Below are 18,467 nucleotides of genomic sequence, written 5' to 3'. Positions count from 1 at the left end.
CGTCGATGGATTTAGTCGGCCAACTTTGTCTGCTGTTTAATCGGCAGATGATTTCAAACCTTAACATGTTTTCAGTAAGTTATAAGTCTTGAAGTACCTTTTTATTTAGGAGCAATGCATTACAAAATAGATTTATGCATTTTGTACAAGATTCATCCATGCTGACAAGAAATTGGCATGAAATTACATCGAAATTTAACAATTTTGCAAACAATCAATGAAATTCTCAAGGGCTGTCACAGACTTATCACCGTCGGTTAGTGCTTATTCCGCAGGAGTTTAAGTTGGATTTCTCAATTACAGCTGGTGAGTTTTGTTAACTTGATATTCGTAGCTACGATCAGGGCTGAAAAAATCACTAAAATTCATCTATGTTCACTATGGATGAAAAATTCATTTCATAGTGAGTGCTGGTGATTTTTTCATGATTTTTCCAACCCTGGCTACGATATTACAGCTTGTAATATCATCCGCAGTGGCTTGCTTGTTGATTTTTGTCTACGAAAATCAAGCGTGATCTTGGACATTGGTGTGTTTTGATTTTTTTTGATGGACTGACATTTTTTTGATATTTTGAATAAAGTGGAACAATTAATCATACTGTCGAGCAGTTTTGAGACAACCTTTTACTAACGATTTAAAGAAAATTAAGCTGTCAAGCTGAGCATGAATTAGGAAAAATATCAAAATATTTATCCACGACAACGTTCGAAAGTACAGGCCATAGCAGGTTCATGTCATAACTGGTACATTTTTTAAGTAGTTCTGGTACTGGTACAGTTCCCTAGTTGATCAACAGCTGCCAAGATTTAAGACATTTTGATCTACATCCGCGAAAGTTGAACTTTTTGGGAAAGAAAAAAAAAGCACGAGTGTATATGCTTTTGTCCGGTACTGTACTTAAAAATAACCACAATTTATCTATGACGAGTAAGCTAGTGGCAAGTGACTCCAGGAAAAAAAATAAAGTTTGGAAACGGAAAACAAAAGCGACTTTAGTGACCATGATCATGATCAAACTGACTTTAGAAACTTTTAGTTGAAAAAAGTGACTTTTAAGTAACCGACCGAAAAAGTGTTCAAGTCAAGAATCGTCTTCTTATTCTCTCATACATGAAACGAAATCAGCTCACATAGGAAAGGAAATAATGTCCAGTCTCGATTACCCAATTTTCCTCAATCATAAAACACGCAAAAACCCTACAACGCCATTCCATCGCTTCCCACTTGCGGACCCTCTTGACATTGACCATAAAATGAGGTAGCCGTGTGACGGTCGCCACCACCGCTCCCGCCACCAATCAATAGCGGTTGTAAATCATTCTGTAATGAACCCCATGCGAACAACGCCAAACTGACTCCCTCTCATCAAAGATCAAGGCAACCAGCGAGTCCTAATCTCTCCATATTTGTACTAACCAATGACCCTACAACCAACGGAATGGATCCAAATGCATAACCAGTAGCATAAATCGTGCGCCACCGCCACCGCCGCTTGGTCCACGACTTTTAATAGTAGCACATAAACGGATTCTTAATCGAACAACATAGTAGCCGCCGCTAAACAACCAACTTGAGCGCAGTGATTGGCAGAAAAATGAATTAATTGGTTATTCATTCGTTTTAATTAGATTTGATGTAATCGATGACAAGTGAGTGAGTTCTAATCGTATCGATCGAACCGGGGATGCAAAATCAGTTTCTGTTTGTTCAAATCCCACCGCAACCGGCTGTCCGTTCGATCAACTTATTTTTTCTCAGATAGGTTGTTTACACAGGATTAGATTGTTTGCTTCCTGTGTTGGAAGATTTACGGTTAGACGACCTGCGTCGACCCGGGGTCAACGTTCCTGGCCGAAACTGGTAAAAGGTAGCAATTTTTGGTGAAACTGATCAAATCACACATTTTAGTACACTTGTACTAAAATCAAAAGCAAAGGAAAACGCAAAATGAAAAACAGATGTTTTCCATTCAACTTTTCCTCCCACGGTTACAGCTGTCCAGATGAAGAAATAGGGAAGGCAAAGGGAGGTGAGGATACATCAAGATCGTGAGCTCTGAGGCATGTAAACTATCCGAAAAGCATTGTCTGTGGAGGTATACCCATTACCACTCTATCCATCGTCCACCGCCATCACCGTCGTCACCGCCACAACGACGATGCTAGAGGGAAGGGCCCAGTTCGGTGTTGTCGTCGTCATATAGTCGTTCAAATCGTTCGAACGTTTGCTTGCTCCTCTACTCATTGGATAGGTCATGTTGTAACGAAGTTGTAAACACAGAGCGGAACGCGTGTTGCTTTGGTATGAATTCGGACTTCTTTGACTCAGTGACCGACTGATCGACCATATGGTGCTGCGCGCGATTGAGGTATGAGCAAATGATGTGGAACTGTTATTAATTTCTTCTGTTTTAGGCTGAAAGTAAATGGGGGGTGCGCGTATCAAATGACGAAGCGGAATATAAGCGGTTACTAGGTGATCGGGCGCCACTTTTGAAGACTGCTGTTTGCTTGTTTGTTTATCAAGGAGAGAAGCCGTGAAGTTGGGTTCTAAAGTTGTAATGATTAATTACGTGTGTCGCTTCAAAAGGAGATTTACGTAATTTGGAAGTTGTACAGTAGTGTGACATTAAGACAGTAATTGAAGGTCGGTGTTATAATATTGATGTTTAGTAAACCGACGTCCTAATGGTTAGGCAAAAATATTATATCTCTGACACTCCGAAATCATAATTTGTATCTTGACAACTTCACTGTTTCATAATTCAGCATAGGCGCATTTCTACAAATGTATTAGATTCAGGGTACAATTAGTACTATCTTTCAAGTGTTTTCCTAGCTTCCAATCTTTTTTGTCCTTCGACCTTTTGGCCATCAATTCAATCATTTGTCTTTCGATATTTTATCCTTCGACCTTTTATTTAGCTTTGTCCCGTTTCAGTGCATTTTTGTTATTGACCATTTGGCTCAATTACACTAGGCTAAACGCCATAAAAGACCGTACTCTATTTGGCCAAATGGGTTATTATGCCGAAAATGGAATGACAATTTTGGTGTGAAAAATGGTGACCATCAATTACAAGAAAGCAGACAATGTTGTTACAGGTTCCAGACTCAGCTTAGACTGGCTGCACGAATCAATGGTTGCTACTGTGTGATTGATCAGAATCAGTGAAATTGCTCTATGAATCAACTGTACAAGTTGCAGGGGCTCCATAAAGATCAATTACGGCATTTGCAATCAAGTGAGAGTGACCTTTGTTGTCTTGAGAGAGTTTACTTCTGCCTCCCAAGAGTGGGATATTTTGTTAGTAGGTAGGGCTCGTTGGATAAGTGATATTATCAATACCTAATAAGCAAACGATGCGACCCTAGCAACTCAGTAGCGTAAAGGGGCGTGGGATAAAACCCACGATATTCTGCTCAGCAAGCAAAAACGGTCGCCACTAGGCCGCCGTGCTCCTAACATCACAGCAAGAATAACAACCATAATGAATGTCAATCGTTCAATCCCGGTGACATGAAGGTGTTCAAATAGAATAGCAGGACTCAACCATTTCGATGATCCCTTCTTCTTGTTTAAAAAATAAAAACTGAAAGGAGCCTGGAATCAGTTAGCAAAAACGGTTGCTACTAGGACACCTAGCTCTTCATATAACAACAAACCATTACGAACAACGATATTCAAATGGAATCTATTTTTTAAACACTCCAAACATGATGCCACCGGTAACATGTGCAACGGAAAACTTGCAATGTTTGAAAAATAATAGCTCAGCCATTTATTGACTAATTTTAAATCTATTAACACCACTTGCAACTACATACTTTAAAGATTTATTCGGTATCAAAGGTTTAAAATCTATCGATAAATTGCTGAGAAATGAATTTTCAAACATTGCCAATTTTCCGTTACACATTTTACCGGAGGCATCGTGTTCGGAGTGTGCATCATGTGGTCGTGATTAGACACAGACGAGGAAGCAACTCTTTGAATCGAAGAGCCTGGGATTTAACTCATGTATATTTGCTAAGGAAGCAAAACTATTGCCATTAGGCCACAGAACCCCTCATATCATTACATAAAAACCACCACGACCGCTACGAATACTTAATCGTGAGTTAATGTCACCTTATCTGGTGAATTATTAAGAAAACGACAGCAACGAAAACATTCATAGAAGTAGAATGAATTACTCCCATTGCGGCACAAATATCGCTTTGGAGCAGTTTTAATAGAACTCTATTGCGTTTTAAAATTATTTTTTTTATCACAATTCACCAGTCGCGGTGGTCCGGCCATTCCTTCGCACCACCATCGTCGACACACCGTCTTAGTCAAGAAAGCCACCCAATAAATCACACCTCATCGTATAGGCCCACAAACCTTTTCACAAATGCTATAAACTTATTTTCGCTACTTGGCGTTAATTTACTCTATTAATTTATTTGTGAAATCCAATGTAATTTTTGCGATTTACGAGAAAGCCTCGGCGTGTACAGGGCTGTTTTCTAATTTAAATACATTTACCGCTACTGTCATGTTTTCAGAAACACTATTTTTCGCGAAGTTAACGTAACTAAAGTCATTTTTTGTGATTTTGAGTAAATTTCACAGTTTTTATTTGAGAGCTTTGGATGTCTGTACAATTTTTGCATTAGAATAATTATGTGGCAAGTCCAATCATACCATAGAGGTAACTCTAAGACCAGAAGGTCCCGAAGAAACGTGCTTAACTTTTTGGCTCAGCTCTGGTACTATCTTCGGTCCCAAGCTAATCGATGCACCCCTCGAATCATAGGAAAATCCACGAACCCCTCATTTTATCTGTCAAACTTTCATAGCGAATCAAAAGAACCATACTGTAGTACTATATTTTCGCCTAGAATGGGGTACGTTAATCTATTTGTTTGGGACCAATAGGCTAGTCAAGTAGTGAGCCAATTTCAAATCGATAGTTTCGTATTGATTGTTGATCATACTATATGCCCAGGAAAGTTGAGAAATTTTCCAGCCCGAAAAATGCCTAGACCGGACCGGGAATCGAACCCAGCCACCTCCAGCATGGTCTTGATTTGTAGCTGCGTCTTTACCGACTGAGCTAAGAAAGGCCTCGCAGGTTATACGTATCGCTTGGAAAACTGACTTTCAATCCGAGGCCCGGAATGCCAAGTATCATATACCATTCGACTCAGCTCGACGAGATTGGAAAATGAATGTGTTTGTACGAATGTGTGCGTGGGTCTATGTGTGTAACAACATATTGTGACACGTGTTTCTTGAACGCAATAATTACCAAATGAAAAGTGTCATGGTTCCATAGAGGTTTGCAATTGGTCATCTGGTTCCGGAGATGTGGTTGGAACGAGGTCCGAAAAACACGGATTTTGGATGGTGGACACAACAACCACCAAATGAAAGGTACTATGGTAATGTATTAAGGGCGGCGGTGTAGTGGTAAACGTGATTACCTCTCACCCCAGCAGGCCTGGGCTCAATCCCAGTCGGCGTCGCCGGGATTTTCTGAGGCATAACATCTCTGCTCTAAAGCCGTTGGTCCCCGATTCATGAGTTGATGGGTCGATAGGTATGGTCCTGATATGGGAGCTGCCTCCCTGGCGTCGGTAGCATTGGTGCTCAGCACGGAAAACAAATCAAGGAAAAAAATTGTAACATTTTTGGAATCGGTCAACTGGTTTCGGAGATATGGCCAGATGAGAGTTAATCTGACTAGAAACGAATAAAACCCATCATGTGACACCTCAAATCAAATTAGAATTGAAAAAACTAGTTTAATAAAAGTCGTTTTAGGTACTCAGGACTATACTGGGTGCATCCGATAATGTTCGGGGTACCCCCGGAGAAGTGGTCAGTTTCTGACAAGGGTCAAAATCCAACATGCGATACCTCAAATCACATGAGAATTCAAAACTCAGTTTAATGGAAGTAAATTAGACAAACTTGACACAGTCTTGTCTAATAGTAGCTCGGCATTGTCACCTCCTTGAGACACAGCGAACGATCCTATAAATGGTTATTGTTATTAATATTTTGAACTTCGAGTTCCCCCGAAATCAATCCATTAGAGCCACTTTTCGTTAATTGTATGGTTTTGCAGCAGCCACTCAGCCCAAATTCGATGGAGGTGCGAAATGGTCCGCAAACAACAACTCTCTGCATGAATCATGTTGCTCCAAGTTGCTGCTAACAATCGGTTTATTGAATGCTACCCAACTTGTCAAGGTTCGTCTCCAACGGCCAGTTGCGGTTGTAAAATCGTATTTTTTTTCAAAGCAATCGATATAAAATATCATTTCCATTTTCGGGAATGAAGGAACCTGCTGCCAATGGGGAGGCTTCCCACCTCCACAAACTTTGTGCTGTCGTTGTTTTGCAATGAGCGCGCTAGTAATGTTTATGTATTTATTCGAGTTGAGAGGAAAAACGATCAAATGGTCGGTTTGTCGGTCTCCATCTCTATAGCGGCGACCGGACAGAAACGTGACAGATTATTTGTTTTGAATCAGATGGCGACGTTGAAACGTGCGTCTCCATAGAAGAATGCAAAGTATGTTTCATCAAATGCCCACTTTCAACATACCATCGCTAGGGTGGAATTTGGGTATTTTAAGGCGAAGAAGCATGCTTCGCTTTTGTAGGGGGGAACATGATGTACAAGTACTTTTGAATGAGTATAATACACATTAGGCGACGAACGACGAATTACGTCATTTTTCTATACAATGTTCTCTACCGACACCGGTCGATGTGCTTCGCATCTTCTCGGTGTATCGTGCAATTAGCCTAACTATCAGCTGGCAGATCACGCTTTTTTGTGTCACCTTCCGGGCACGCGATCGCGTGTATATAGTTCATTGTGCAGCATCATAGAATTTTTTTTAAAGCATTCCACACATCGGGGAAAATGCAATTAATCCACGTACAGTTCTTACTACTACTTCTAAAATCGTTGGAATACAATACCTTGGCACGTTTCGAGTCCTGCGATCCCATGCGCAAATACCCAATCTCCGTCGTTTTGACGTCCCTATTCTGTCGAATCCTGTTGTCCGCTTGGGCTTGCTCCTCGGCCCGCGTCAAAGTGGTGATCTTCCGAACAATATGAGTCGTCATCCGCCGATGACCATCAGATGCTCGCTGGGAAGTGCTCGTCGTTTCCATCGTGTTCCCCAGGACCTCCGTCGTAAAGCGCTTGTTTCGCGTAACCTCGGCCACGACCTGGCTCCCGCCGGGATGTGCCACCACCAACTCGTTTCCATAGCTCATGGACGACGGCAGAGCCCGCCAGTGATCCCGGTTCATGGTTTCGATCACTCCTGGATGCTCGGTTACGGTCGCTTCGATCACCTTTTCGTTCATTATCTCATGCCGAAAGCGCAGATTGCTGTCGTCCAGGTTGGTCGTAATGGCCGGTCCCTTCCGACTGGTGGTGCTGCTCCGCGAACTGGATCTACTGACCAGTGCGCTCGACGGTTGATAGCTGTGTCCATGTTCCCGTTGTGCCTTCATAAACACCCGTCCCCGGGGACGAAACTCATCGTCAATCTTGTACATTGCACCTTCCCGTTCAATCACAAACGCATTCACTTTTCACTGAATACCACTGTCGGCCAATTTCACATTCGTTTCGAATTCCTGCAGTTTTCCTTCAAACACCAAACCAGAACACAAATCGATAATCGTAAACGTCGATGGAAATTGCACTGTCAGTCCAGCTGCTCACATTACCGGGAACTACTGTAAGGCTTCCCACCCGGTTCGGTCGATTAGTATCGGTCAGTGTCGTAGTCAGGCGGTTCAAGATTAGTTGTTCTGCAATTGTTCGTCTAGCTACGACTCTGAATCATAGCGCATTCAACCCAATCTCCACCTATGAACACAGAACTTCCGAAACTGATTCGGTATGGTCACCGGTTGAACGCGCTCACACATATGGTTTTAGCGCAAGGTAGAAATACAAACCACCATCGAATAATTAAGAATGCAAAATTTAACACCCCCACCCACAATCGCGGCAGCTACTATTAATTCGTAAAACGACGGAAGTGAACCGTTAACGGTAGTTTTCCTTATTGCTTTCAGTGCTCGGTCATGCTTCATTCTAATTAGTCAACAACTGAATCCGACAGACCAGAATTGGAAAGTGGTGCTCTTCTCGTGCGAGCAAGATATAAAGCAAATATCTTATCTAAAGTGAAAGATCTTGGCCGGTACACGCACCCGCCCGATTCGTGTGTTATGCTTTGATTGACACCACTCTGATGGCGGGGTGGAGATATGAAAACGTCCGAATGGTAGGAGAGACGATTCACTTGTTGATTTATGGCATTTTGGTAGGTATGGCGTAACAAAGTGCGAATTGCTTCACGGATCGGGAGCGCCCGGCGGTGACCTTGATACAAATCGGAATCAGAAAGAAATCACAAATCACAAACAACAAGTTGTAAATTGTGATGTGGTCGGTGGAAAAAATAGAGCAAAATAAATTGTGACCTTGCAAACGAAAACTTAGCTATGGTATGGATTTATGAGTTCCGGATTATTTTACCGGTTTGAGGCCATTTCGCCGAAAGTTGATTGACAAGTTAATCCCAAAATCTTATTTATAAACTATCATTCACAATCTAAATTTTTGACAAGTTTCAAGTCACCAAAAGAAGTAGAATTGGAAAGAACTGCTTATCTGAAATAAATCTCCTACGGATTTCGACTATTTTTTCTTGCTACGGTGTCACTATATCAACGGAAATACCCTAAGCTACAATATGGAACCAATGTTTCTAATTTGGAAAAAGCGCATCGGGTAAATTTAATCTTTATATTATACTATCAAAGTTACCCGCATTATCAAAGATACCCCGTTTTACGGTACCAAATAGTAAGCCAATGACATAACTTAAAAGAACATCTTTTTGGAAATTTTACGATGCAAAGTATCAGAATTATGAAAAGTTAAGGATCTTACAAATTCATCTGAATCCCAGATCGTTAAATTACACTAAACTTGGGAACTGGAATCTGAAATTTTTCTAAAAAACGAGGGTTGGAATATTCGGGAATTTAATATTGTTCGAAAAATGATTAATTTTTCTAAACAAGAATAAAACTTTGTGAGCGTAAAAGCATATCCTATACTACATTTCGAAAGGGGCATAACATTATTAATATTTATTTAACAAAAAAAAAAGACAAAATTTTGGTCGAATGAATTGCAGAAAAATTATCTGATCGTTTCAAACTCGGAATGTACAAGAAAATATTTAAATTTTTTGTAACGATTATTCATTAAATATAGTAAGGGTCCGATTTTGACCGCATACAATTTATTACTTTTTAGCTTTCCACAATTTTTTATGTGTCAACCTGATTAGCTGATTCCGTCTAAAGCATCACGATTATCCAGAAAGTCAAACTAAAAGAGCACAAGCAAATCAGAGACATTGGAAACGTGATTTCAAAATGAAACCCACACTGTAGTGGGCGGTTAAAAAAAAAAGCAGTTCCACGCCAAATGACGAATCGGAAAAGCTCAGCCTTTATCGATTTGCATGAAACTTTGCTTAATTGTTTGGTACAGATTCACATTTTTGCTAAAATTCGGCTATTTTGAAACTTGAAAAAATTTCAAAATGGCATCTGAATTTATAAAAAAAAAATGTGCGCGGAAGCGACATTTCTGAAAGACTATTTTTTTTTAGTAATTTAAAGTAAAAACAATAAATAATAAAAAAATTGAAGATCTCAAAATGCCTCTCGAAAAATTAACTTTTGGAATGTTATAGACTCTTAAAAATTGACAAAAATCGTAGAACAAGAACTTTGGTCAAATTTTGATGTTTGTTCAAACGTTTCTTTAATGTAATTTATACACATAAAACAACCTTTAAGACATTTCAAATATTTTTTGTTAAAAACACCCAATTAAGCTTACTAGCAAAAAGTTCAAAAATTTAACCAAAAGATCTTGCTATGATTTTTGTCTGTTTTAAGTGTTAATAGTTTTGAACATTTCAAAGAATGCATTCTTCGTTAGCGTTAAAAAAAATTAAAAAAGAATGGTCAAAACACTTTGACTTTATATTTGGGTTAAAATTTCTTTTTAAAAAATTTCTGGGCGAAAAACATTTTTTGAGAAAGACATTATTTCTCTCTACAACTTTGTCTCAGACGTAACTCCGATTAGGAATGCCGTTTCCGTACTTATTTTTTTTTTTTGAAAAATTTGGACGCCATTTAAAAAAAATTACAATATCTAAAATGCGGCCAATTTTAGCAAAACTGTGAACATAACAAACAATTATGCAAAGTTTCATACTAATCGGAGAAGGCCGATCCAAACATATTTTCTTCGATATTTTGCCTGGAACTGCATTATTTCAATTTTTCTATAAATCGTAGCACGAGAACGTCACTTCTAATCAAAATGACGATCGAGACAAAGCAATAGGAACAAATTAATTGTTTCTAAGAAAAAATATAAACGGTAGTTTCCTTTTTGAAGATTTAAAAACTTAAATAACAACAAGTGTTCAGTATTTCCGATTTTTTAAAGTTTTTTTTTGTCCCTGCAACTTTGTGTCAAACGTCATTTCGATTAGAAGTGACGATTTTTTCGTGCTACGTTTTTTTAGAAATGTTGAATATGCCATTTTCAAAAAATACAAGACTCAAAATGATCGAATTTATCCTTTGCGTGCCTAACGTATAAATTTGCATAGATTTCAAAATTCTCACTCAAATTATGTAATTGGACCAAAAAGCGACTAAACAGATGGTCCATGAGCACATTGGGCATCCCAGAAAAGTTAAAAGTGCCCCCAGGGAAGTGACCAATTCTCGACAAGAATCAAAACCCGTCGTGCGACACATCAAACTCCATGATTTTACAAAAAATGACCGGTAATGGCCTTATTGACAGTCCACGATCACACTAGTCCTCCCGTCCATGTCCTAGTGCCCTTGGGGAACTGACCAATCCTCGAAAAGAGCCAAAACCCGTCGTGCAACATATCAATCATCATGATTTTACAAAATATGACTGGTAATGGCCTTATTGATATCTCGCACGACGAGTTATAATTTTTGATGAGAATTTTTCACTTTACCGAGGGCGCCGGAACTTTTTTGGGATGGCCAATGTGACCATGGTCTCTCAATAAGGCCCTTACCGGTCGAGTTTTGAAAAACTGTGAAGTTTGATGTGTCGCACAATCGATTTTGGTTTTTGTCGAAAATTGGCCAGTTCCCCGAGGGCACTGGAACATGCCCGGGAGGGCTAGTGTGACCGTGGATTGTCGATAAGGCCATCACCGGCCAAGTTTTGTAAAATCATGAAGTTTGATGGGTCGCACGACGGGTTTTGGTTCTTGTTGAAAATTGGCCACTTTCTCGGGGGATCCGGATTTTTTCCGGGATGCCTAATGTGATCATGAACCATCGGTATAGCTGCCATTGGTTCAATAACATAATTTCAGTGAGAAAATATTATGTTCACCATGTGTATAATTAGTACAGAACAGTAAAACCGAATGCCATCCCAGAGTGACCCCAACGGAATAACTCCGGAGCCATGAACTGATCCAAATTTGTCTGACCGGTTCAAAAACTTAAATAGATGCCCGACAAAATCCAACATGTTGTGCAGAAAAATATTGATAAATTTAGTTGTTAGAGCTAATGGAATTTTGAAATCAATGAAAATTTAGACGCAAAGGTTAAGCACAAATGTGAACGATTTCCCAGAACAAACAATTATGCAAAGTTTAATGCAAATTGGCGAAGGTCGAGTAAAAAGTTCATTTTATTTTTTGCTCTTTAGCCTGGAGCTGCTCAGAAGCTGCTGTCGTTTATGGGGGTAAACTTTAATTCAGAATCAACCCGCAAGAGAAGGTTAAGTAAGTAACGTGCCTCAGATAGCTTCAGAGAACTTGAATCAACCACTCCATTCTAGCAGTTAAAGTAACGTTTACTACCGCTCGAACTTTGAAATAAAACATTATTTTGAGATTTTTTCTTCTAGAAACACGAGAAAAGTAGCCAACATTTGTGCGGTTTCATAAAAAAATAGAAATTAGTTGGTCCAGTTTTGTGACATCGCTGGTAGAAAGTCACGCCAAAACTGCTTGACAAAGTGGTCAATTGGTTCAACCGGTTAACATCAGGAACCCAGTGAGTTCAGTTAAGATTGCTTCAAAAACCATATACACACTTAGTTTTTTTTAGCAATAGTGTCTCTTTCCGTTTTGGAGATATTAGCATTAGCATTAGCATTAGCATCGAACAAGTTGCACAATATCGTAGGTGGTACGAATTCAAAACTATTAAGAGCAAGACGGATTTCTGTAACTGGACAGATAGTAAGTAGGAAATAAATACTATCTCCCAGATAAAGAAACATCCCGCTCCAACAGTTAAGGATTGTCCTGGCCACGTCCTTACAACTGGTAGGGATAGGAAAGGTATGTTAGTCCAACATTTACTTAAGAGAGATGCAGAGAACTCTACGACGCCTCATAAATGTCTCGGGAATTTAGGAATTATGTTAATAGGGAAGGTAAGCCATAGGATACACCCAGTCAGTGTTGCTGGCATATGTAGATTTTTTTTTATAAATTTGAAATTGCTGTCTGCTGGAATAAAATGAAGATATAACATGGTGAACTCACCATCGTTGTTACATTCAGTGTCTCTTTCCGTTTTGGAGATATGACCAAAAACTAACAACCAGTTGTAGTGAACATTATCGAATAAATAAAAAAAAAAATCTCGAAATAATTAAATTGCATAACAATGTTGTACGCAACTCGTTGCAAAATTTGAATTTGTAATTATCCAACTCGGCAATCCTCGTTGGATACATGTACAACTCGTGCTGAAAAATTCTTCGTTTTGCAATATGTTGGATAAACAACTATATTGGCTTGCAAACACAAGATTCTGAAACCAATAATATGTATGGTAATGAATAATGTCAAGCAGTTTTGGTGTGACCTTCTACCAGTGATTTCACAAAACTGAATCAACAAATTACAATTTTTATATGTATATGTATTTTTGTACTAAAACATAAACTTAACCCTACACCTTTTTTAGTTTCGGAGTAGTAAAGTTAAAAGAAGATCTGATAACTAGTATGAACCATTAAAAATGAACTATTGTTGAGTACATCTCTATTTATTGCTTTTAACAAGCAACTTACTTATGAAATCTATAAATTATTGGTGTACTAAAACTTCAATCTTCCCAAACAGATGCTGTAAAACTAGATCAAGCTCATCAGCGGGGTGTTCTTGATCACAGGCTAAAGCTTCCTTAACATTCAGCTGAAGATATTTGAGAGCAGTTTGTCAAATTCATGTTGGAACAGTTGGGAATCGATGGTTCAAAACTGGACGATTTGAATAAAAAACAATAGAGCCGAACTCGAAAGTCTAAATAACATTCTGGAATGTCTTCATCCAAAAGTCCAACACAGCTTTTTCGTAGTTTGAGTAGATTTTCCATTGCCTTTACAAATTTAAATCAAGTAAGATCTGCCTTGCAAGTTTCATTACTTATATTTTTAGTACAAACATATTAAAAACATCAATTTGTGTTAAATATTGAAATTGTGCATTTCTAGCAAAATACAATTTCCAGTTGTTTGTATTAATTGATTATGATCAGAAACACCCCGTGTTGTTTATCAGCATTAAAAAATGATGATACAAAATTTCGACATTCTACTACTAAAATTAGATCCTATATTTAACTTTAACGTTTAGATATCGACCTATTCCTCTACCAGATGGTTTCCTCTCCTCAACGCTTCAAAATAAAGCATCACAGTCGGCCAATCAAGCAGCAACTTATCACGTCTACCAGCTCTATTTGTTTGACTAATTTTCACTCCTCGCAGCAAATTTTTCCTCCACATTGCGTCATACTGAGACACGAAATTGATACCATTCTTCAACACCTGACACTTTCAAACTCATTAGATGATGTCAAACATCGGACGGCACAAAGAAAAAAAAATACTATATCAATTTACAAGAGCGATGTAAACAAACGGCGCACAAAACCGAAACGACGGAGAAAGACTCAAATCAAATCAAATCACACCCCGACCGATGACAACCTCGGTACCGATTGATAAGGAGGTATCTTTTAGCAGACACAAATGTTGATACATTGTTCAGCACAAGCCCGTTGTTTCAAGTGGTAATCTCACCAAGAGAGGCAGATTCCCACACTTTATTTGTTTACCTGCCTGTTGGTTGCGCGTGTAATTTGAAGCAGATTTTAAACCCTCTCAGTCCTCCGACCCATTGGATTAGAGTCGATTTTCATTTCAAATAAAAATTTGTGCTTGATTCGATTTTCAATTTTTTGGACATTTTTTTACGACTGGCAAAAAGTTGGTCGTAGAAAGTGACCACCATATTTTTTTTTGCCATCGGTTTTTGCCTCCATTCAGACTGATTAAAATAATTTCGAGGTTTACAACAGCTGCCGCGCAGAAATTCAGCAGACCCAATTCCCATCGTGGCCTACGCTCTCCAAATTGTGACACTCTCGAGCTGGTAAGTGGCTACAAACAAACAGGTACAATCTAAACGCGGTGTACGGGTAGGTGTTTCACGGTGAAGATTGCACCCACACGACCACCGAAGCCGAAGCAGCAAGATCTCAATTCCAAAACATTATTCAAATCGAACGCGTTTCGATTCGGTCATGTCGGTTTTCAGTATAGACAGGAATGTGTCGGGCTTGTCTACCATTCCGGGCATTGACAACGACGACCGGAACTTGAAACCCCTTTGGACGACAGCTGCGCCGCCGCTGTGCGTTAATGACAGGAAAGGAATGTCAATCGGCTCTCCAGTGTCTAAAAAGGGATTTTTAAAAAGAACTTAATTCAATTAGCACACTGTTCAATGTCGTGCTGAGAGGCGACCGACCGTGTCCCATTCCAGGCATGTAGGCGGAATGATCTTGAATAACTCGGTGAAGGAGGATGCGTAGGAGAGCGAAACATGAGTCTCTACTGAAAAGGTTCGGAATTCCATATTTGATACAGTTCGGAATGTTCGACGATGATTGATTTGAACTGGTGAAATTTAATGACATCATTCCGAAAAATTCTAATTATAGGTTTTCGCGTAAGTCTTCGTCGTCTTATCGAGTCGGTGTTCAAAGCTCATTAATTCTTAAATCCGATGAAAGGTAGATAAACACGGTTTGAGCACTATTTTTAGTACAGTGCAATGTGAGCAGCTCCACCCGGTGCAATTTCCACGGCTTTCACAGAACACTATTTTCATTCAACAAAAATGTGTCAAGGTTAGTCCACTTTATTCCACTTTTTCTCTGCTTGCGCAGCCCTTTATCGATAAATTCATTTAAATCGACCATCGACTGCACCTTTTTCCCGAGTCGAAATCAATTAAAACTTCCTGCACGCCGCGACACGCGTGACACCCGTGAAATTCGATTCCAATTCGTTGTACTAAAATCTCTTCCCCGACCTTCGTGTATGTAGAATAAAAGCGCAAACACTCCCGGGCACTTCGATTGGACCCACAATATGATCAGTTCTAGAACAAGTAACTACTTCGAAACTTCGACAACCGTTCGTCGCGTTTGTTTGAGGTAAACTGAATGTGACGAGTTGGAAACAATTTCACTATAGGTGTACCTTGCGCGCGACGGTGTCCAAGTTCTCTCAGTCTCTCGCAGGAGAGCGAGCTCGCGCGGGCTCTCCCACCCGCACGCAGTGGATCAGAAGACAGGTCTCTTGACAACCCGCGCGAGTCAGCCCCGCCACCGCTCTTTCAGCTCGAATAATAACAACAATTATTGCGGAGGTTTCCCCCTAGGCACAAGGGCTTCATCAACACGGCGCTAAAGTTCCTCACGCTGCTGAGATGATGACGGCGAGATTCTTCTCTTTTAGTACACGAGCCTGTTTTGGTGCGGCGGGCGCTTGTACCTGCTTCACGAGAGAGAGAATAAGAGATGCCGCAAGGTTGATTGGTTCCATAAAACACCGAGCGCAGCCTCGCGGAGTTGAAGATCTTAAGGCGAGATGAGGTGCCAAAGGTTTCCTAAAAAGGCTCGACCACGGATCTGACTGTTGCGACGGTGCTGACGACTAGCATCACGTCACTATTTTGTTGTGGTGATTTTGTGAGCTTTGTGCGGGCGTTGTTTCAAATCCGATAGGTATTTTACATAATGTTCACCGCTTCAGGACGGAAATAAATTAGAGCGGAACTTGGCAATCGCGCGTGCGTGGGGCTCCCAACAAGATCAAGGTGTCGGACAAGCCCAGCATCGAGTGGGAGTTTCGATATTGATGTTTAACCCACTCGAGATCTACAGTGATATTGAGAATTTATTTAGAATCAACCACATACAACGTATGATCCCAGGTTTAGTACATATGGCAGTGAACCGTATCGTACTCCGCGGCTGTCGTGCTTGGGCGACCACCAGAACGGAGACCATTTTTCCACATTAATTTATTATACAATTGCTTCAAACTATCTGACAGGGCGGTATCAAATTTTAGTACACTCATTCTGCGGTACTGCTCACCAGGTCACCCCCATAAACACCTCCACAACCTAACCATCCAGCGCAACAAAACCACCTCGCCACCATACCGTGGATGACCCCTTCAATGTGAACTCTATACGAAGAGAAAAAGAGCCAGAAAAAAACAAAACAATACCCCCGTACGGCTCGACGGGAAGCCCGTCAACGGATAGGGTGGTAGTGCTCGCTGCAGCCAGTATGAGTCGTTTATTGTCTGGAATTATTTTATTTTTTCGCCACCGTGACTACTGGCCGTGTCATATGGGAAATACTCGTCCGCCCGGTGGTGCCTTATGTGTCATTCGCAGCATATGTACGAATATTTTGGAGCGAATAACGGTTAAATCGACTTTTGATATATGTGGAAGCCACCGGCAGCTTGGATGGCTACCGACCGTGAAAAGTTTTGCTAATGGCTGCTAGAATGCCGAGCAGCTGGTGGATTTTGTACTAAAATTCTTTACTGGTACTAATGCAACTGCGAAATTTCACTATCACAGCTGAACCAACAACGTCGGCAATGGAATTTGGATTCAATTAACATTTCTAATTTGACAATTCTGAACCGATGCTAGGTGGTAATCGTGGGAGAGGCGCTCGAATAATACTGACCACAATAAAGTTATAACGTCGTCGTTGTCGGGAGACCGCAGAGAGAAAGGGAAAGGATGTAAACAAAAGATTTCAACGGGTGAATAGGGTGGGAAGCTGATCAGTCCGACTGACTAATTTAGTGCACCGTGGCTGGCCTGGTTTTGGTGCAAGTTGACGAGCGGCCTTTTCATTGTTTTGTGCTTTACAAGATTTAGGTTCATTAGGCCCGAGCTGTTGTATTTATAGCGGATTTTAGGTGTTAAATTGTTGGAGAAATAGAGATTAGATGCGCTCCATCAACGTCTCCGAATGGTTTAGTGTCAGCATTAACATGTTCAGTGATGTTCCGTATGAGAATGGAAATATATGAACTTTGCAATCCCAGCTATTATGTAATGGCTTATTATATAAATTATACTGAAAGTGAATACAATTATGCGCATAGCTTTAAAAGGGTGGCTACAGGATATATGAATTCAAACTCCCGACTGTTTTCCGGCTACCCACCATTGTTTTTAGGATTAATATAAATAAAGCATGGCCCATTTAGAAATGGAACAACGAAAATTGCGTGTATTTATGGTTTTAATATTTTTTTAGACTACCACTCATGCAACAAGGCTTCTGTACATAGCAATGGGCAAACCAATCAGGACGACTTGATCAAGTCCCACTGACAAATCATATTCAACTTGGCGCTGTATGAAGGACCAAAAACGGAAGGGTGGACCCGTAAGGAGAAACGCCCATGCGAAACCCACCGGGAACAGAAGAAGAATCGTCTTCTAGTAAACAATATAATTCGCTATGGAACAAGCCCTCGTCCTGAAGGATGCCCCATGAGTGTGGAGAAGAACCCGCCCTTTATCCACGAAATGTTAGCAGTTTCTTAAGCTATTTTGATAGGCAGTTGGCAACCCCACTCTCCCTATCGATATCGGGTGCCCTGTTGGACCCCCTTTCCGTTGTATATGTATTTAAATGTATATTTATATTTTATATATAATGATTCATCACTTATGCGAATCGATTGAATTCTGCCAAAAATAAATGAGGCTAAGTTGATTCTTAACGTAGAAGCGTAGATGCATAGGTGAAGGATAAGAAAAGGGAGAGTCAAAGGTGTTAACATGCAGAATTAGAAGTTGTCGGAATTATTTTTTCGAGCACCAAACTGAAAATAAACTCGATACTTTTTTCAAAATGATGTATCTCGAATTCTAGTTATCCGGTTTATAATACAGGGGAAGTGTGCCAGTTATAGCACA

The 18,467-nt window shown here is 40.1% G+C and overlaps 1 protein-coding gene across 47 annotated transcripts in view; it reads right to left on the bottom strand.

Annotated features, from left to right (window-relative positions):
- The window catches only part of shot (dystonin-like protein short stop), a 483,119-nt gene that overhangs the window by 139,645 nt on the left and 325,007 nt on the right, over positions 1–18,467 (bottom strand). For 5 of the 47 annotated variants that reach the window (XM_065235659.1, XM_065235664.1, XM_065235665.1 and 2 more), the window contains exons 1-2: positions 15,430–15,641; positions 6,988–7,670 (exon numbers count right to left, since the gene is read on the bottom strand). The exons of 38 other annotated variants lie outside the window; for them this stretch is intronic. In XM_065235659.1, coding sequence (XP_065091731.1) covers positions 6,988–7,578 — 591 coding nt within the window. In that variant the 5' untranslated portion in view covers positions 7,579–7,670; positions 15,430–15,641. Of the gene's footprint in view, positions 1–6,987; positions 7,671–15,429; positions 15,647–18,467 lie in introns of those variants that run through there. 4 more of the 47 variants (XM_065235669.1, XM_065235650.1, XM_065235676.1 and 1 more) reach the window with 4 other exon arrangements.

This window comes from Ochlerotatus camptorhynchus, unplaced genomic scaffold, assembly GCF_037179485.1.
Source record: "Ochlerotatus camptorhynchus isolate MF236.1 unplaced genomic scaffold, CSIRO-AGI_Acam_v1.1 ptg000503l, whole genome shotgun sequence".
NCBI classification, from domain to species: domain Eukaryota; kingdom Metazoa; phylum Arthropoda; class Insecta; order Diptera; family Culicidae; genus Ochlerotatus; species Ochlerotatus camptorhynchus.
Note: the sequence above shows the minus strand (reverse complement) of the source record. Positions and strands in the feature narration are given on the sequence as shown.